General features: G+C 39.7%; 1 protein-coding gene across 10 annotated transcripts in view; it reads right to left on the bottom strand.

The window, feature by feature from the left end:
• Positions 1-18,257, bottom strand: part of Ikzf2 (IKAROS family zinc finger 2) — a 158,474-nt gene that overhangs the window by 10,040 nt on the left and 130,177 nt on the right. For all 10 annotated transcript variants that reach the window (XM_028870044.2, XM_028870045.2, XM_037210302.1 and 7 more), the window contains exons 6-7: positions 10,322-10,459; positions 4,219-4,362 (exon numbers count right to left, since the gene is read on the bottom strand). In XM_028870044.2, coding sequence (XP_028725877.1) covers positions 4,219-4,362; positions 10,322-10,459 — 282 coding nt within the window. The remainder of the gene's footprint in view (positions 1-4,218; positions 4,363-10,321; positions 10,460-18,257) is intronic.

Raw genomic sequence — 18,257 nt, 5'->3', positions numbered from 1 at the left:
TGCAGGCAGGAAGGCTTAGAAGTACGAGGAGATGACTTAGAAATAAGCAATCACATTTCAACATGGCTGAAAGTGGAAACAGATGACTAAAATGAGTCAGAAAACACACAGCAGGAGAGGGAGGGATTTTATCCCGAGAGCACTGCAGCTTGCAGTATTTAAACAGGGAGCATGGCCTGGTATGATGCTCCTTCAACAAGAGGATTCCCAATGTTGCTGCAGTGAGGTTGGAGAAGTGTAGCGGCGCTACCAACGGAGAAGGGTTCATGGAACATGACAGCGATTTCCCGAATACTGTTACTAGGCCTTAGTGTTTATCTAGACAGAGATCATATGAAAGGGAAGCGTGAAGCTGAGTTTTCAGTCTTGGAAACTGTAGTTCAGTCTTGGAAAATGGAGTGGATGACAGCAAGACAGAAAAAGGAATCGCTTCGGTTTGCGGATCAATACGTGTAACAGGTATATCTGGTAAGTCCTCAGAGGAGGTATCTGGGTGTAAGATACAGAACGGCCTCGGGTGATAGAGGGCAACTCTAGAAGCATGGCAGCTGATAGCATCACTCTGCCAGGGGTAAGCTGAAGAAAAGGTCAAGAAGAGTGTTTGGAAAATTCTTTTAAGTCAACAGACAGAGCCAAGCTGGATTCTTACACTTCAGAGCGTATCTAGAAGGCCTCTGGCCTTGCTGCTCATAGAATGAGGATTTTATAATGCCAGAGAATGCAGGCTTCACTTTTTTCTGTACAAGGACCCCAGACATTCTTCAATAGCAGTTTCTGAGTGTGTTTCCAGGTCTGTACCTCCTTTGCTACTGGGAAGCATGTGCCTAGGCCAATCCATAGAAAGCATCTGATTGTCTCTGTGGAACTTGTATGGACAGGTAGGGGTACCTATGAATGTGTGTGTGTGTGTGTGTGTGTGTGTGTGTGTGTGTGTGTGTGTGTGAGAGAGAGAGAGAGAGAGAGAGAGAGAGAGAGAGAGAGAGAGAGAGAGAGAGAGAGAGAGAGAGATTGTGAAAATGCAAAGAAACAAGAATAGGTCTTCCATGGGGCAATTATGTTCTCACTTCCAAGATCTGGTGGGGTACTCTTCAGAATTCTATACAAGTGTACAGTTTTGTGAGGAGAAACAGAGAAGCTGGAAGAAAAGGAGAGAGAGAAATGTTATAGAAACCAAGGGAAGAGTGTTTTTCAGAAGAATTTAAGATTCCAATAGTGGCAGATGCTCTTTAGGATGTCTGTGTAGGACACTGTCTAAAAAGGGCTCACTGGGTTTAGAATCATGCAAATAGGTTATAGCCTCCAAGAGAATACTTTCAGGGTAGCCTAAACTAGAAAGCCAGGTTGAGGTTGCATGCACTGGAAAATGAGTAGAAGGAAGGAAAGCATGGGAAGGAGGCACTGGGAATTCCATCTTTGTAGAGGAGAAAGCAGGTTCTAGTATACAGATGGAGCCTGAGGGCCGAGCAGAGGTTGTGGCGGAACTTATCAGAATTTCTCATGAAGTGCAGATAGGAAAGGGAGAAAGATAGAAACAGTGTGAGGACAGGACAGAGAATTCAGGAGCACAAACCCCAGGAAGTAATCTGAATCAGAAAGAGGGATGCTTCTTCCACTGTAAGAGGGGAAAGACATGAAGTGTTTACATGGATGCCTACAGCCCTACGGCACTGGAGATAGAATAATGAAATCATCTCATTTGCTCCCCAAGACTACAGATAGAAGATCTCCAAGGACAGACATGCCAAATGTGTAGAGAGTAGAGCCATGTAGAAAATGGCCCTGATGGAGAGTGGGAGAGAAGGCTGTCCAGGGATATATTAAAGCAATGTCACCCCGTGCTTTGGTTGGGCAGTCTGGTATTTCAGATCAATTACACATTTACCTGTGGTGGCAGTCATTCACAAGGCTGTAGGAACTTCACCAGAACCACTTACTGGTAGCTGAGACAGAGTGTGGAAAGGATGTTGAGTCTGACTCATGGGGCAGTGAGATGTCACTGGGAGAAGTAGGACAACCAGGCAAGAGAGTCAAGAATACTGGCAGGACAGTAGTAAAAGGGATGAAGCATGAAATCTAAGCTGCATAAAGAAGGGTAGAAGAGACAGACAGACAAGCATAACTTCAGGAATCACTGCCTGGAGAATGCAGTAGGTCAAACAGCAGGGTTTAACTGAGGGGCAGGTGAAGAGGGGTCCGGCTAAGTTTGGAATGATGAAAATTTCCATTTTAAGAGAAATCATAGAAAGAGTTACTCAATTGATGTAGCTACTGTTTGCTGTATATTATCAGAATGTATTCCAAATTAAGAAAAATCATCAAGTTTAAATAAAAAATATAATTTTAAAATATATATTTAAAATATATTTTTATAACATCGTAGTTTTATAAAATCCTCTTTTGAGGAATCCCAGCACTTGGAAGGCAGAGGAAGGGGAATCTCTGAGTTCAAGGCCAACCTGATCTACACAGCAAGTTCCGGGTAGCAAAGGGCTAAAAGAAATCCTGTCTCAAAAAAACAAAACAAAACAAAACAAACAAACAAACCAAAGAAGGTCGTATTTCTGAGTCAAGGGGAACACAAACTGTGAGGGAATAAATTCGGAAGTTAGAAATAATAGTAAACTGTACTTTCTGACTACATTAGCAGTCAGTTAGAATTGAATATTTATCTCACAAACTAATCGTTTTTTAAACTAAATGAAGAGCTAGACATGGTATCTCATGCTTGCAACACTAGCACATAGCAGGCAGAGGCAGAGGGATTGCTGTGAACTTGAGTGCAGTTAAGAGTGAGACATGGTCTAAAAAAAAGTACCTACATAAAACCTAAATAAAACATAAGATAAAATAAATAAATGAACTGCCACCTCTCTTCTGTTCACAGACACCTTTAAAAAGGAACAGGAAGGCCGGGCGGCGGTGGCACGCGCCTTTAATCCCAGCACTCGGTAGGCAGAGCAAGGTGGATCTCTGTGAGTTCGAGGCCAGCTTGGTCTACAGAGCAAGATCCAGGACAGGCACCAAAACTACACAGAGAAACCCTGTCTCGAAAAACCAAGAAAAAAAAAAAAAGGAACAGGAAGGAAAGCTGCCACCCTGGGTCACTGAGCACAATCTAGGGTGTTGAACTTCATATAAAGCATAGCTCTTGGGCTCATCCATTAGCCTGCCCTATGGGTGCTCACTAAATCCCTTCAGTTAGTCTTAATGTGACAAGTGATTTGCTAGTTCTCTACTTCAAATTCAAAAGAAGCCTTCTAAAGGTTTTACTGGAGCAACAGAATTCTTATAGCTTCCTTGAATAACCATGGAAAAGGCTAGTTTTTAGCCGCCACTGTTTAGTAAGGGTATCCTACCAAGTTCTCTGGTGATAGAGTGTGAGAACCTGTTTTAATAGTTTTACCTCTTCTTTAATCATATCACTATCAGAAAAGAGATATTACATATATGAGAAATGATGGTTCTTTAAGAATTCTTTCTACTGAAACTCTGATTCATACATCCTTTAAAAAGGGCAAGACCCTCTGTCCTCAGAGATGGCCTAGAACACGCAGCACAGATGAAGAGTGACGCCAGCCAACACTGGACAGACCAGAGAACAGCTAAATACTTGGAAATGAAAGGTGAAGTCTACACACATGATTCTTCATCTTTTCAGATCAAAAAATCATAGGCTGGATGAAAAACGAGGATCAAAACACACAATACAGCTCCACGTAAGAAACATTTTAGATGGACACTGCTACATTATTTTTTGAAGACAAAGTTGGGGAACACTTAAAGTGTCTTTTAATTCTAGATCAAATACACAGAGAATTAATATCAGAAACTAAACAGCCAAAAAAGCTGACACTAATAGAAATGAAAAGATACCACAAACGTGAGCGGTACTTTAGATCTCATCTCTGATTCAGTATGAATTAAAATAACATGTTAGCTTCACCGTATAATCTCACATTATATATCATTGCATGTTGACATGGTGCTTACTATCTAGTAAACATCCTTTAATCCTTTGTCATGTGCCTAAGGCTGTGTGTGTGTGTGTGTGTGTGTGTGGTGTTATAGAGTGGGAGAGAATGATGGAGCAAGGACATGGATATATTCTCATATCACGGAACACACCACTCATAGGTCTAACACATGGCATCATGTTTTGTTGTTTTGTGTTTTCCATCACAGTCACCAGGTATGACATCATCCATCTGTGCTTCTTACCCACAAACTTCTGTGGAGTGGAGCTTTTGCGCTTTCCCATATTTGCCGTGAGCTTCTCTATGACAGCAGGTCTCTCAAAAGGCACCAGAGAAATATTGTTGTCCATAATAGGCTCTTGTTCCTTACAATCTTCCATAGGCGGTACTACATAAAACCATATACAAAGGCAGTCTGGTGATTTCTCCAACATTTGAGAGACACAGACAAGTATGCTATCTTAATACATGTTATACAAGATAAGTTTGTCTGCTCAAATAAAAGGAAGTAAAACACAGATTATTAAAGACTATGCTTTAATATTACACACACACAGTTTATTTTTATGACTATCTCCCAGATCAGTGATATAAACTATTGCCACTACTGGTGATCAACGTGTTCATCTGATTTTTTTTTTCTCATTTTATTCCTCTGAAGTCTGTTTAGTGTAGATCAAAATTGATAATACTTTAGACTGCACTATTATCAAGACTTTTCGACTTTATTTTTCTAAAGTAATTTACATATGTCACCTTGTTTTGGAGACAGGCTTAGCAGCAGCAGGGTATTTGGTGGCTCTTCCCCCACATGCTTTCCTGAGGCCGATGATTTTCTATTTGATGAGCTGCTAGCCCTTCTTGGCAGCATAACCACCCGCACATGATCCTTCATGCAGGAGGTCGGGTTCTGCATTTGTCTGTACACAGTAAACCGTACGAGCTTTAAGATTGTAGTTTATTTCTAAAACCGGCCCTTCCGGAGGATACAGGAGTCCATTTCCACAGTCACCCTGGCTCGCTGAACTACTACTGCCCTACATCATTGGATGGGTTCCATTCATCATGCCTGTCTCAACTGCTGTTGGCTTCAATATGGACATTACGAGGATCGACAAGTGATTCATAAAAGTTGCTTTTCAGTAAGAATCCTGTCCAGGATGTTTAACTAAGAAAAGGGTAATAACGTTCCACACAGATCAGATCGGGTGATTAACGTTAGTGCTCAGAGGAAAGACCAGAAATTTCCATCTCTTAGGTGTTCTTTCCTCATTCAGCATACACTGTAAAGTGATTCACCTAGAGCCTTTTATTTGTAAAGGATGGACCTACTATGTGAAGCCCAATGCGTTCTTACCTACCAGGGGGGATCCTGCTGACGAACCGTAAAAATTTTATAGCAAAGGTGAAGTACATTTCACATGACTTATTGATTATCAATACCTGTTGCTGATCTTGAAATGAAAAAGATCATCAAAAAGGTTTCTTCGCTCAGCCATTTTTAAAGAAATCAACAATCAATGTTTGGGTAACCTAGTGGCTTGATCAGAAGAAGTTAAACTTTAATCTACATTTAATAAGGCACCCTCTGGCTCTGAATAATAGGAATTCTCTAACTGCTGCACGTCAGCTTAGAAGAATAAAGGCAAGGTGAGAATAAGAAATATGGGCATTAAACACTGATACTGTTTATGATATTATTGAGAGGAAAATTTCTCCCAAAACATTACATAAGATAGCATGTGATCTCTTAACAACTATAAAAATAACTTGGAAGAAAAAATCACAATATTTTAAACCAAAGGATTAAAAAAAAAAAAGGCCAAGATGACTACAGAACTCAGCTAAGGGAGCCAGGAGGCAGGAGGCTAAAATAATGGCATTAGTGTACTGAGGAAACATGCACTGGGATATAGATTATGACTTGTGTTTTCAGCAGTAAATTCATAAGCACTTACTACCTTAACAAAATAATTATATGCTGGACATGGTGGCTCATGCCTGTAAACCCAATACTTGGGAAGCTGAGGCAGGAGAATTGCCATTAAGTTGGAGGTTAGCCTGGGATTCATACCAAGAGTCTATTCCCAAAATGAAAACAAGCTGCAAAACGGCAATGTAGTCCACGTGTCAACCAAAGAAGAAATACATCACAGGCCTAGACACCAAATGAAAAATATTGGCAGGCAAAAAAAAATTGTTGTGAAATTTGCCAAAAAAGCAGTAAAGGTCGTCGACGGGGTTGCCCCACAAATTGAATATGCTAATTGGTTCTGAAATGAATAGCCTAAAGTGTGGCAGTTTTGCTTTAGGTTTTACACTGAATTTTCATATTTGCACACACCTAACACTCAAAATGAAACCTGGGTGGGGACTGTCCCACACCACATCCATTTCAACTCAGATGACTTCTCTCAAGTTCAATGAAGTGCATGTGAACTGAAAACAATGACTACAACAGAGTTTGCTCTGTTTTCTACCTCACAACAGCCTCTCACACCAAAAGACGACTTTTCTGCCGAATTGGCAATCATGATGGACAGAAAGTTGGTAATAAGTAATACTTCAAGGCTTTACATTTAATCAGCTACACAACACTTTCAAGTGCCCCAGGAAGTAGGGTTTTTTTTTTTTTTTTTTTTTTTTTTTTTTACAGATAGGTAATCAAATATACTAAGATTTGAAGTCATTTTTTTCTCTGTGCATCACTGGTAGGTCAGAATGCTAATCCTGGGAGATCTGGTTTTAGGGAATGCCTGGAATATGCTATAAATTTTTTGTAGACAGATTTTGAAAATTGACATCATATAAAGCAGCTTGACAGCCTTATACATTCATGTGAAAAGACCTGACACTTTTTCCCTTGATTATATAATCTGAGGTTTCTGCTTTCATAAATGTGAGTGCAACTTAATTTATTGTTTCTGGATCTATACTGTGTAGAAGTCAAAACAAATTTTCTAGATAGTTCATGTCTCAGTTGTATTAATTACATGACATTTATCTAGACCAAAGGTCTAGAGACATACGGTAATAGCTTCATTTGTTGGAGCAAACTCCAACTCAACATCTTTTTCAACTTTATGTGAAGTAATACGGAGGACAAAAGTCTATTTAACTTTTCAGATCATATTTCATCACACAAATAAACTATAAAAGCAGTTCCACTCGAGTATTCCCAATATTGCTTCTTTTTACCAAAAATATCATCAAATTTCAAATTCTAGGAAGACTTCCTTTTCCTCCAATTCAACTGGCATTTATAAGAGCACTTGATTTTTCTTCTTAAATATGCCTTCAGTGCTCTGCCCTACTCCCTCGCCCTGGCACTGCCTTTTCATCTTTTCCTTGGCATCATGGTGCCCAGTCTGCTCACACTATCCCCTGACCCAGGAAGACATCAACCCTTGCTCTGCATTGGGGATGGCACTGATATCTATCACCCCGTGGCCTCTTCTCAGTTAATCCATGGCATCCACAGGCTGGAGCAGCACACAGTGCTTTTCCCTCCCACCCTGTTGCTTCAGCCTTGCTTTCTGTCACCTTTCATTGAAATTGACTTATCTGCTAATGACCTTTGATGCTTGCACCCCTCATCTCTGCATGGAGTATACAGTCTGTCAGCTGTCAGGTATATGGACTTTCTCTCATCTCATTCGCAGATCTGCTGCTAGGCATGTTCGAAGCCTCCCTCAACTTCTCCACCAGCTAGGCATCTGGGATCTTGGAGAACTTCACAGACATCGTTACTGTGGCGTTTGTTTCAGTTCATTTTGTTATTTTTAACCTGGGTCGCTCGCTAATACGATAAAGGTATACAAAGTGTGACCTGTGATCTTTCTATTTCCAGAATGTTCCATAGCAAGTCTTTGATAGTCTTTTCTGGATGCAGTGGAAGAATACTTCTTTTTCTTCAGACCCGTCTTCCCATGAAGAGCCCGTGTGGGGACAAACAAGTTTTGGAAATGAGAGGCTAGGAAAAGTAACTATGCCATGGAGTTGATGGCAGCCATACTGATTAAAAAAAAAAAAAAAAAACCTCCCCTCACACTACTAACAGAAAGGGGGAAACAGGTAATAGGACAGGAAGGGAGGGGAGGAATAAGTACGAATTTCTGAGATGCAAGACAAGCTATGTATATGAGACAATTAACAATTGTAGTGGCATCCAACCGATGCTTTCCCTGCGAGGGTATCTCTCACTGGCTTCCTCATACACTCAACACAGTTCCCTATTAAATATGTTCACGGAAGGGAAAGGAGACTTACAGTGCTCTCAGAATATTCCTACGAACCCAGAAAAACACAGCAGGAGTGGTGTTAAGCATGTAGTGAGCATGGTTGAAGCACTAGCTAATATGTAAGAACAAATGTTAAAGTTGATAACATCAAAACCTGCCATCCTTTACTTCTCCCCAGCCTGGTCCTGCTGGCCGCAGTGTCTCTTTCTAGCTCATCCCTATTGTGTTTTAGGGTCATCACAAGAGCCTCCACTTGAGAAGGACTAAACAGTCTGGGAAACGGGACAACACCAAAGCCTCAGCTACTCAGAAGACCCATCGCTGGCGCTACACAACATATGACACAAATTCTAGGAAAGCTCCATGATGTACAGCATTGTGTATTTATATCTTCTCTACAAGAAGATACAGTTATGAAAAACTCTGGCTTTTATTTGGGTAAAAATGTAATTCAGAGTTCTGTAAACAAATGAAGGTAAACATAACTTAATAGAATTTGTGTACATCCTCCAATCAAAGGCCAGAACTGCAATGGGAGAGCATCACATAAAAAAAAAACAAAACTAATAAGGACATTATGGAGCATCTCTAGAGAGTTTCTGCACGCTGCTAAACGGACTTCAGTCCTCTGCCTCCAGTCTGTCCCCAAACTAAAAATGTAGATAAGTGGTTCTCAAGCAAATCTCTCAAAAAATATTTATATTATGATTCATAAAAGCAGCAAAATTACAGTCATGAAGTAGTAACAAAAGTAATTTTAGGGTGGGGGTCAGCACAACACAAGGAACTGTATTAAAGGGTTGTAGCATTAGGAAGGTTGAGAACCAGCCACTGAGTTAGAACAAAGCAATGTTCTGAGCAGGCAAATGCAACCTGCAATGTTATAACATTAAAGAGAATGGCCTATTTACTGGTTCTTAGTATTAATGCCCTAAAATCTAATAGCAAAATAATCACTTGGGAGACATTTATTATATAACCTATTACATTTGATTATCACAGCATACCTAGGACCAACACATTCACACACCACATAGCCAGTCCAGATTTGTCAAACTCCAAGGCCCACAGTTATATAACCTCCACGTTCTGGGTCCTGTGCTAGCCTCCCTCTCATATTTAGTGGACAGAATCATTCTTTATGTAAGGGCTCTATGTAAAATAACAATATGTTTACAATTGTGAGGGAAAAAAACAAATTAAAACCACAAAACCATTAATTGTGTAATAAGCATGCTTCCACAGCATATTGTGTATATAAAAAACAAACTAAAAAATTTGATAAATGATCTTTGATTTGTCTATATCTAAGTCAATGAATATTAATATTTCTAAAGTGACGTAGACAAATTATACCATCTAGTATTAGGCAGTCCTTTTAAAATAAAACACTAAAATACCAATAAGGTAGAACTTCTGTTTTTATTTGTATGAAATATTTGGTATAAGTGGTAAGATAAGAGAGACATTAAGAATTTGAAGAACTCAATTTCATTACTGTCCTTTGTAAGACTGATTAGCTGAATTAACCATCAGGACCACCTTCCACACTGCCACAGTGTATCGTTAGGATCGAGATGTTTTTCTGACAGAATGTGTTTTAGGGGGACGGAGTGGAGACAAATTTGGGTCTGGGTTGTCTCTTGCATATGTATAATGTCAAATCACTAATTCCTCAAATAAATTCCGAGGCACGCGATCTCAAGTTGATTGCGCACCTCTGAGAGGAGTTATTATGTTAACACCCTGTGCATTCATGCAGGGAACTGAGACTTATGTGGAGCCATTTCAATGGAGAAACACAAGAGAAGACTAAACAGTACTTCCCTGTGGCATTTCTAATGTAGCTCTAATGCTGGCTGTCATTACTGTGTTAATTCAAACACATGCTATCAGAACTGATTTGGGAGTGCCACGGGAACTCGAGAATCTTGTTCGGAGTGTGTTCCGAAACGGCTCACGTCAACTGCTGAGGAAGACAATTCCGAACAAAGTAAAGGTGGCCGAGAGCTACAGGAAGGGGATGACAGAACGCTCTAACCCACGAGGGGGACTGTACACAGTAGAATAGGAAGGAACAAAAAGCACAAATGCATTTTTACCCACCATGGTGACTCATGACCTGCCCAGCAGCCTCCATGCTGACATTCTGGAGATAGTTGTGACAGCGTTCCTTGTGTTCCTCCAGTGAGCTGCGCTGCTTGTAGCTTCGTCCACAGTAGTTACACTTGTGAGGCTTGCCCACTGTGAAGAGAGTCAGGGTTAGCGTGCTCCTCACCTCAGCAAATGAACAGCTAGTCTCTCCTAGTTTGGAAGAGACATTTATATGCTCTTCAGACAGTCTCTTCCTCCTCCACACTCCAGTTTAGGCGAAAACAATAAATTGTCTACCAAAGCGAAAGACGGCAAGAAGATAGGAAGATCTTGCGTTCAGGAGTAGGGGAAACACTGAATCAACTCGTGTTCTGACTGTGTTCTCTGTATTCCCGTCCTCGATGGCTGATGACCAATTTTTACATTATGTGACTATAACACACATTAACCTTTACCCAGTTATGCCAGGTTTCACTCATTAAAAAGTCAGATGAGGGCTATCTTGCATATATACACACAGTAAGTGTGTGTGTGTGTGTGTGTGTGTGTGTGTGTGTGTGTGTGTGTGTGTGTGCATACATATGAGTTTTAGTAAGAGCTGAGAATTTTTCTGAAGAAAAACTAAAAATGCAACAGCTTGAAATGTCACTGTTTAAATAAAAAGGGATTATTCATGGGTACCAAGAAAATTAAAAAGAATTCAAGCATTGAAAAAAATTATAGATATAACTAGGGAGGGTCTCTCTCTTTCTCTCTGCACTGGTTAGTAACTGTTCACACACCAGACCTTAGCAACAAGTAGATATGTTCTGTGCAGATCCTGCCTCTGTAATACAAAGAATTACCTTCTGAAGTGCTATGAACAAACTGGGACTATTAAGGAGAACCACTGGAGCCCTAACTATTTAGTTGCCATGGTAACGGTGCCTTCCAAAGCATCTCACATTATGGAAGGGAATTTCTCCTAATAGTTAAGGAGACACTAAGACATGTATGTGATGTTTATGGCAAACAACTTTGAAAAACATCTTAGGGGGAAAAAAAGAAAGAAAAAAAAAACCTGTATGGACTGAGGGATATTTGGGGACAGGTTCATCCACAAGGCTGCCTTGGAGCGCTTTGGTTCTTGGCTTGACATGGGTCCAGAACAACAGACACCAGTAAGTGGTCAACACCAGGGCCCTCAGCCCTGAAGGACAGTGTGAATCAGGCCAGTTAATCTCATCGGACTCCCGGGGAATCATTCAGTCTTGCCTAGTGAAGAAACAGCAGTCTACCTTTTCATAGTAACAATCCCACTGCCAGCTACCTTACAACCCCCGGTGAGGACACAGAGGAACTGTGGAGCTGTCAAAAGCAGAAGCACTTAAGGCTGCCTAACCTTCCCATTCAGAAACAACAGCAACAACAACAACAACAACAAAACCCAACAAAAATCAAGCCCAAATCGTGGATCCTATTTGATGCACACACGCATTACAATCAATTATTTCATAATGTAAAATTATAAATCATTTTAAACAAAAGTGATCTAAGGCAAGATGAGCCATTTTAAAATACTGGGGGATAATATCTATTTTTGAAAACCAGGTATTCATTGTTCTACTTCTGGAAAGTAGATGTTAATACATGGGTAGAACATAGTCTTCCATGGGAGCATTAAAACATAAGAAAATACTTTTCGACGAAAACAGTTTAAATAATATGTTTCTACAGGTAAGTATACCGCAAGATGCGACACTACCTAATGGCACGCTCATTTTCTCTTACTGTAGAAACAATGATGACATTAATCGAGTAAGTCTATTAACTAATAAATACTCATCACATACTTCACATTGCAAGCATAGTCCACCGTGAAACAGTTTGGTCATCTCCCACCAACCCTGGTGTTGGCTTTATTGTACTGGATACTATGATACCTGTGTCCTGTTGATTTTAACATATTTTCTCCATGTTACTTTAAGCATCCTTTATACCACATCAACCTAACGGAAATATGGATACATGCTACTGCTCTTGACTTCTAACCTCTGTAACTCCCCAATTTATTGGATATAGTAACATATTTATATATTAGAATACACACACACACACACACACACACACACACACACACACACACACACACACTTTTGTCTGAGTATCTTTTCCTGTTGCTGTGATGAAATGCCCTGACAGAAGCAATTCAGTAGAAGGAGTTTATTTCAGTTTACAGCGCAGCCTGTCTGGGAAGGTAAAGTGGCGGGAGGTCACACAGCCCCACAACCAGGAAGCAGAGAGCCATGAACAGGGTTCTTCACCATTTTTTCTCCTTTTTATGTGCCCAAGCCCCAGGAGTGGTACTACCAAATTTTAGGGTGGGTTCCCCCCCCCCTAGTTATTATAACCTAGTTAATCTAACCCTGAAGGCCATGCTGGAGGCTGACCTATTCTAGATGACCCCTCACGACGTTCTTAGTCCTTCTCTATACTGTCAAGGTGACACCCAACATCAACTGTCACAACTTTTTAACTGATGCTGGCTCATTTCCTAGCTCCCCTCTTTTTTGGAACCTATTTAATGTGCTTTCATTCTTCTCCCATTTTTGTCATTGAGTTATTTTCCAACATGCTAGCCCTCCCTCTTCATCTCATCCTGTGCCCAGTGAGATCAATAAGGATGTCAGTAATTAACTTTTAAAATTGAGTTTAGAAGCATAAACTCAATTTCATCACCTCTTCAAGCAAGAAAACAAATATTGGGTGACATTCTGGATTCTGCAAGGTCTTACTAGAGTACTGTTCTATCTCAAAGAAAGAGAAAGTTGCTCTGGAAATATTCTACCCTTTCTTTTCCTGCTCTCATTTATTGAATATATATTTATCAAAAGGAACAGCAGGTACCAATACAATGCTGAAACCGACACCGTGTAGAACAAAACATCATGGTTCCCATGTGTGTATTACAGTCTGGAAGGACAGGGACTCCATTTGCTAGCACTATACTATAGATTGGGACAGATTCTGCAGTGTAAAAGAATGGGAGGGGGTAGTATAACATATGGAATCTTTAGTATGAGATGATGGAACATGAAGATAGGTCTGAGGTAGGAACATCTCTTACAGGTGGTGGTTGTGAGCCACCATGTGAGCGCTGGGAACTAAACTTGGGTCCTCTGGATGAACAGCAAGTGCTCTGAACCACTGAGTCATCATCTCTCCAGCATGTTTATTTTCTTTTTAATTTAATGATTATTTTTATTTTTACCAGCTAAACACACCCATTTGTAAAGAAAACTAAAATGATATAAATGAAATACATTAAGCCTTTTCTGTCTGTCCCCCATAATCTAATCATAATCCCCAAAGCAACGTTTTCCAACGTCTCATGATTATATCCTAGTAAACAATGTACATATTTTTCTTTGTCCATCAGTGCTAGAGATGATACATTGCCTTTTGGTAAGGATTCAGCATCTATAAACACCCTCTCAGGCCTCCTTTGATTTCATGTTACAAGACAATTTCAAATTAATGCTATAAAATGGAAATGTCCATTATTAATGGAGGTATTAATCACAGTATACTATTCTATGGCAGGATTCAATTCCATTTCAGTTCTTGTACAGTTTTCAAGTTTTCCTATTTAAAAACTGCATTTTTATCTTTCACTCATCTTTGTGGAACTGTGCCCAGGGCTCCTTCTCCCCCTACAGATGTCTCACACCTAGTAAGAATAGTTCTAAACATTGCGATCCCAACCCATTCTCAGGTCTTTGACATGCCTCCCCCTCCCTTCTTGGCTTCCCACAGCCAGGTGGACTCCAAACTCGCCAGAACCTATGGTGCTTTTGGCTTTCTGTATAATTGCAGTCTTAGTACTGCCCACTGTTTCTCTATGACTGGCCTCTCTGATTGCCTAAATCTAATGTGTTTCTCCCCCTCTCTTTAGTACAGGATTTCCAGGTTGGAAATAAAATAATTTTCCCTTTACAATTTGAAGGCTTTGTTCGACTGAACCAGCAATCTGTAGTTTCTTTTAAAATACTTGATACAGATGTGGTTTTATATGTAGCCTGTTCATTGCAAAGCTCTTAACATCTGTTTGTATTTGATTTGTGGAGTGTCTGAAATATGAATAGCGTGTCTTTAATCTAGAGTTTAGATGCATGCCCTTCTGCTCTTAATAAATGTGTGTCCATCATATATAATATTTATAAACAGCATGTAAACATATAGCTATATACATGTTACTAAAGAGGCAGCTACTCTGTGACTCTTAACATTTACATATGTATGTTAATAGCACTCTTTTTAAAAATAGGGATATCGATTGTTTCCTGTCGCTTACAGAAAATAATATCCATTGTGACTAAGATAATCAACTGGCTACTTACTTATAGTACATTTCTAGACTCTATTCCATTCTATTATCTCTATCCATAAATCGACAAATCAAGACTTACCAATAGAGTCAATCTTTAAGTAAGTCACCCAATTTAGCTTTCTCAAAATTCTCTGAAAAGCTGAGGTCTTTTTTTATTTCCAAAAAAAAAAAAAAAAAAAATTATCCATAAGTTTGCCAATGTTTATAACAGCAAACAAACAAACAAACAAACAAAAAGGAAAAAGCCTGCCTGGATGCCGACTGAGATCTCATGGGAAAGGACAGGCTTAACTTCAGGAGAATTAGTGTCCTTTGACATTGTTCTCTTTTACTTCATGTCTATGTGCTTGGGTGTTTTGCCTGTAGATACATCTATGCACCATTCCTGGCGCCCACAGAGACTAGAAGAGGTGTTATACACGGTTGTGAGCCACCGTGTGGGTGCTGGGGATGAAACCCAGATCCTCTAGAAGAGCGATGTCTGTGCTCTTAACCGCTGAGACATTGTTCCATTTCCCACCAATTCACATCGTAGCAGTAGATGTTTCCAAACATCATTATACTCTATCTCCTTGTTTACTTGGATTGTGCGTGCGTGCATGCGTGGTGTGAAAAGGATGTTGGATCCTAGGCAACTGGAGGACAGATGGTTGTAAGCTGCCTGATGTGGGTCCCGGGACCCAAACTCACATCTTCTACAGAAGAGCAAATGCTCTTAGTCACTGAGCCATTTCTTCAGTCGACATGCTTCAGAACTAAGTGCCCCTTTCTTATGCATGTTTACTTAAATTTATCTTCAAGTATTTCATAAATGTTGGATGCTATAATACACGGCAACCCATTCTAAATTCAAATTGCTAATTGTCCATTCCTACCACATGTATGAATACACCTGATTTCTTCTCAGTATGTTAAGCAGACAGCTGCATTATTTCATTTACACTGAAGCATTGCTTGGGTGCTGGGTGGGCTGGGGTGTTAGAGAAACATTTGTTAAACTGTACAAAACTGCAGTAAAGTAGGAGGAGTAAGCTCAGAAGATCGACTGCATCACATGATGGCTACACTTGAATATACTCTTGAAAAACTGCTCAGAGTGTAGATCTTAAGTGTTCTAACCAGAAAAAAAAAAAATCTTAGACTTCTGAGCAATGATAAACAGCTTATGTTTAGTGATTCAACAATGCGCACATATATCAAAACAGCTTTTTGTACATGTTAAAGAACTTTTATCTTTTAAAATAATTAGCTTTTAGAAAACATGAACTTGGCTAATTCATATTGGCCTTGAATTTTGAACTTAACAAAATCAATCAATACCTCTCACATTTTTGTACATTCCTTGGCACTGCTACGAAGACGACTGTATCATCACTACTTAAGGCCATTTTAGTGATCTGTTTCTACCCTGCAGTAATAATACTGTGTCGTCTCTCTTCCCTCCCATTACTCCCCTGACTACACTTAGGATGATGTTGATGGAGCTGGGAGAGACATTCTTGCCTTGCTCCTGATGATCAGGTTTAATTTTCATTTTTCTTTCAGCATGCTACCAGCAGAAGGTTATGCATGCCTAACCTTCATGTCAAGAAATTTCCTTCTATTCTGTTGCTGAAAACTTTTATTTTGCTTGAACATTTCATTCTGACAAAATTCCTTTTTGAAATTATGAAGATCACTATATGGTCTTTATTGATAAGTTAATTGGAAAAATTCTATTAACGGAGTACTAGCAATGTTAAACCAACTTAAATAGTCTCATAATAAAGCCCACTCAAGTGTGATATGTTGTCTTTTTCTTCTATTTCTAAACTCAACTTGTTAAATTTTTTGTTTGTTTGTTTTTGAGACAAGGTTTCTCTGTGTAGCTTTGGAGCCTTTCCTGGAACTCACTTGGTAGCCCAGGCTGGCCTTGAACTCACAAAGATCTGCCTGGCTCTGCCTCCCGAGTGATGGGATTAAAGGCGTGCACCACCACCACCCAGCAACTTGTCGAATCTTTAATTAAAGAATTTTGTTTTTACACCAGGCGATGGTGGTGCACGCCTTTAATCCCAGCATTCGGGAGGCAGAGCCAGGCCGATCTTTGTGAGTTCAAGGCCAGCCTGGTCTACAGATCAAGTTCCAGGAAAGGCTCCAAAGCTACACAGAGAAACCCTGTCTCAAAGAAGAAAAAGAATAGAATTTTGCTTTTATATCCACTAGCATCACTGCTACATAGTCTTCATCTTTTGTCACATCTGTGATTTGCTAACAGGTAAAGCTGAACTCATAGAATTCTATTACAAATTTCACTCTCTTTTCTCTCTGGAAGAGTTTGTATCTCCGATGCTTTCCCTCCACTGTTTTTCTTTAAATAATTAAGAACTTACCAGTGACATCATGTGGGGCTTTTGGTTTGGAAAGGTTTTAAATTCCTGTTTCAATTCCCCGAGTGAATAAAGGTTAGCCTAAGTATCTGTTTCTTCATGAGTGCGGTTTGACAAATTCCTTGAAATGCAGAGATTATGTCACCAAATTGAATGTACTGACATCAAATTCTTGATACTAGTTCTGTATCATGCTTCCAACCCACCTAGGACTTACACATAAATCTTATTTTCATTGCTGACTTTGGTCAGATGAGCATTCCCTCTTTAACAATGATTGATCTCGGCCCCTCTTTAAATTGTTCCCTGCATATAACCAGCTTGTGCATTCACCAGCTTTTCTCTCCTTTTGGTTTTACTTATTTTGTCTTTGTCTTTATTTCCTTTTGTAATGTACACTGGGTTTGAACTTGTTCTTTTTATATTGTTCAAAAAGGAAGTGGAGATGGAGCTGAGCATTTTCTTTGTTTTTAATACAGGCATTTAATGCCACACATTTCCTTCTCGGCCCTTCCATTCTTAGCATCTTGATACTTCCTCACCATTCTTGAACATACAAAGTATATTTATTGTATTGATTTTATTCACTTTCCCTGCTAAATCCAGCATTTTCTGGATCTGGATTTATTCAATTATTATTCTAATTATGGACATGTTTTTCTCTCCCATATCTATAAAATTTTAATGGATATTGTGAATTTTATACTAGTGGGTTTTAGCTTTTGTTACCTTTCTTTCCAATGTGGTTGACATGTTCCCATATTCAGCTACATTGCTTAGAATCAATTTGGTCCTTTTGAAGTTTGCTGCTGCGGTCTAAGAAGGGCCCAGAGCATCCTGAGACAGCTAGGTTAGACCCTTTCAAGACACTACTGAAAGTGTGGCATTAGAAGGTCTTTCTACTTTGCTTGGTGGGTATGAAGCATTCCTAACCTTTTGTAAGCTCTAAAGTGTTTGGTCTTCTGCTTTCTGGTTGTTACTTTCCCAGCATTAGGAAAACTGATCACCATTTAGCTAAAAGATCAAGAGGACCACCTGCAAATGTAATACCTCTTCCTGGACAGCTTCCTAAGCTCCGATCTCTGCCTCTTGTGTTCAGGTCAACTGCCTGGTTCTAGCTGGGTTGTCTGGCTGAGATGCTATATGAACATTGCCTCCAGAAAGTCAGCTGGGACAATGTACAGTATCTGACGTCTTTGTTTTTTGTCAC

This window comes from Peromyscus leucopus, chromosome 13, assembly GCF_004664715.2.
Source record: "Peromyscus leucopus breed LL Stock chromosome 13, UCI_PerLeu_2.1, whole genome shotgun sequence".
Taxonomy (NCBI): domain Eukaryota; kingdom Metazoa; phylum Chordata; class Mammalia; order Rodentia; family Cricetidae; genus Peromyscus; species Peromyscus leucopus.
Note: the sequence above shows the minus strand (reverse complement) of the source record. Positions and strands in the feature narration are given on the sequence as shown.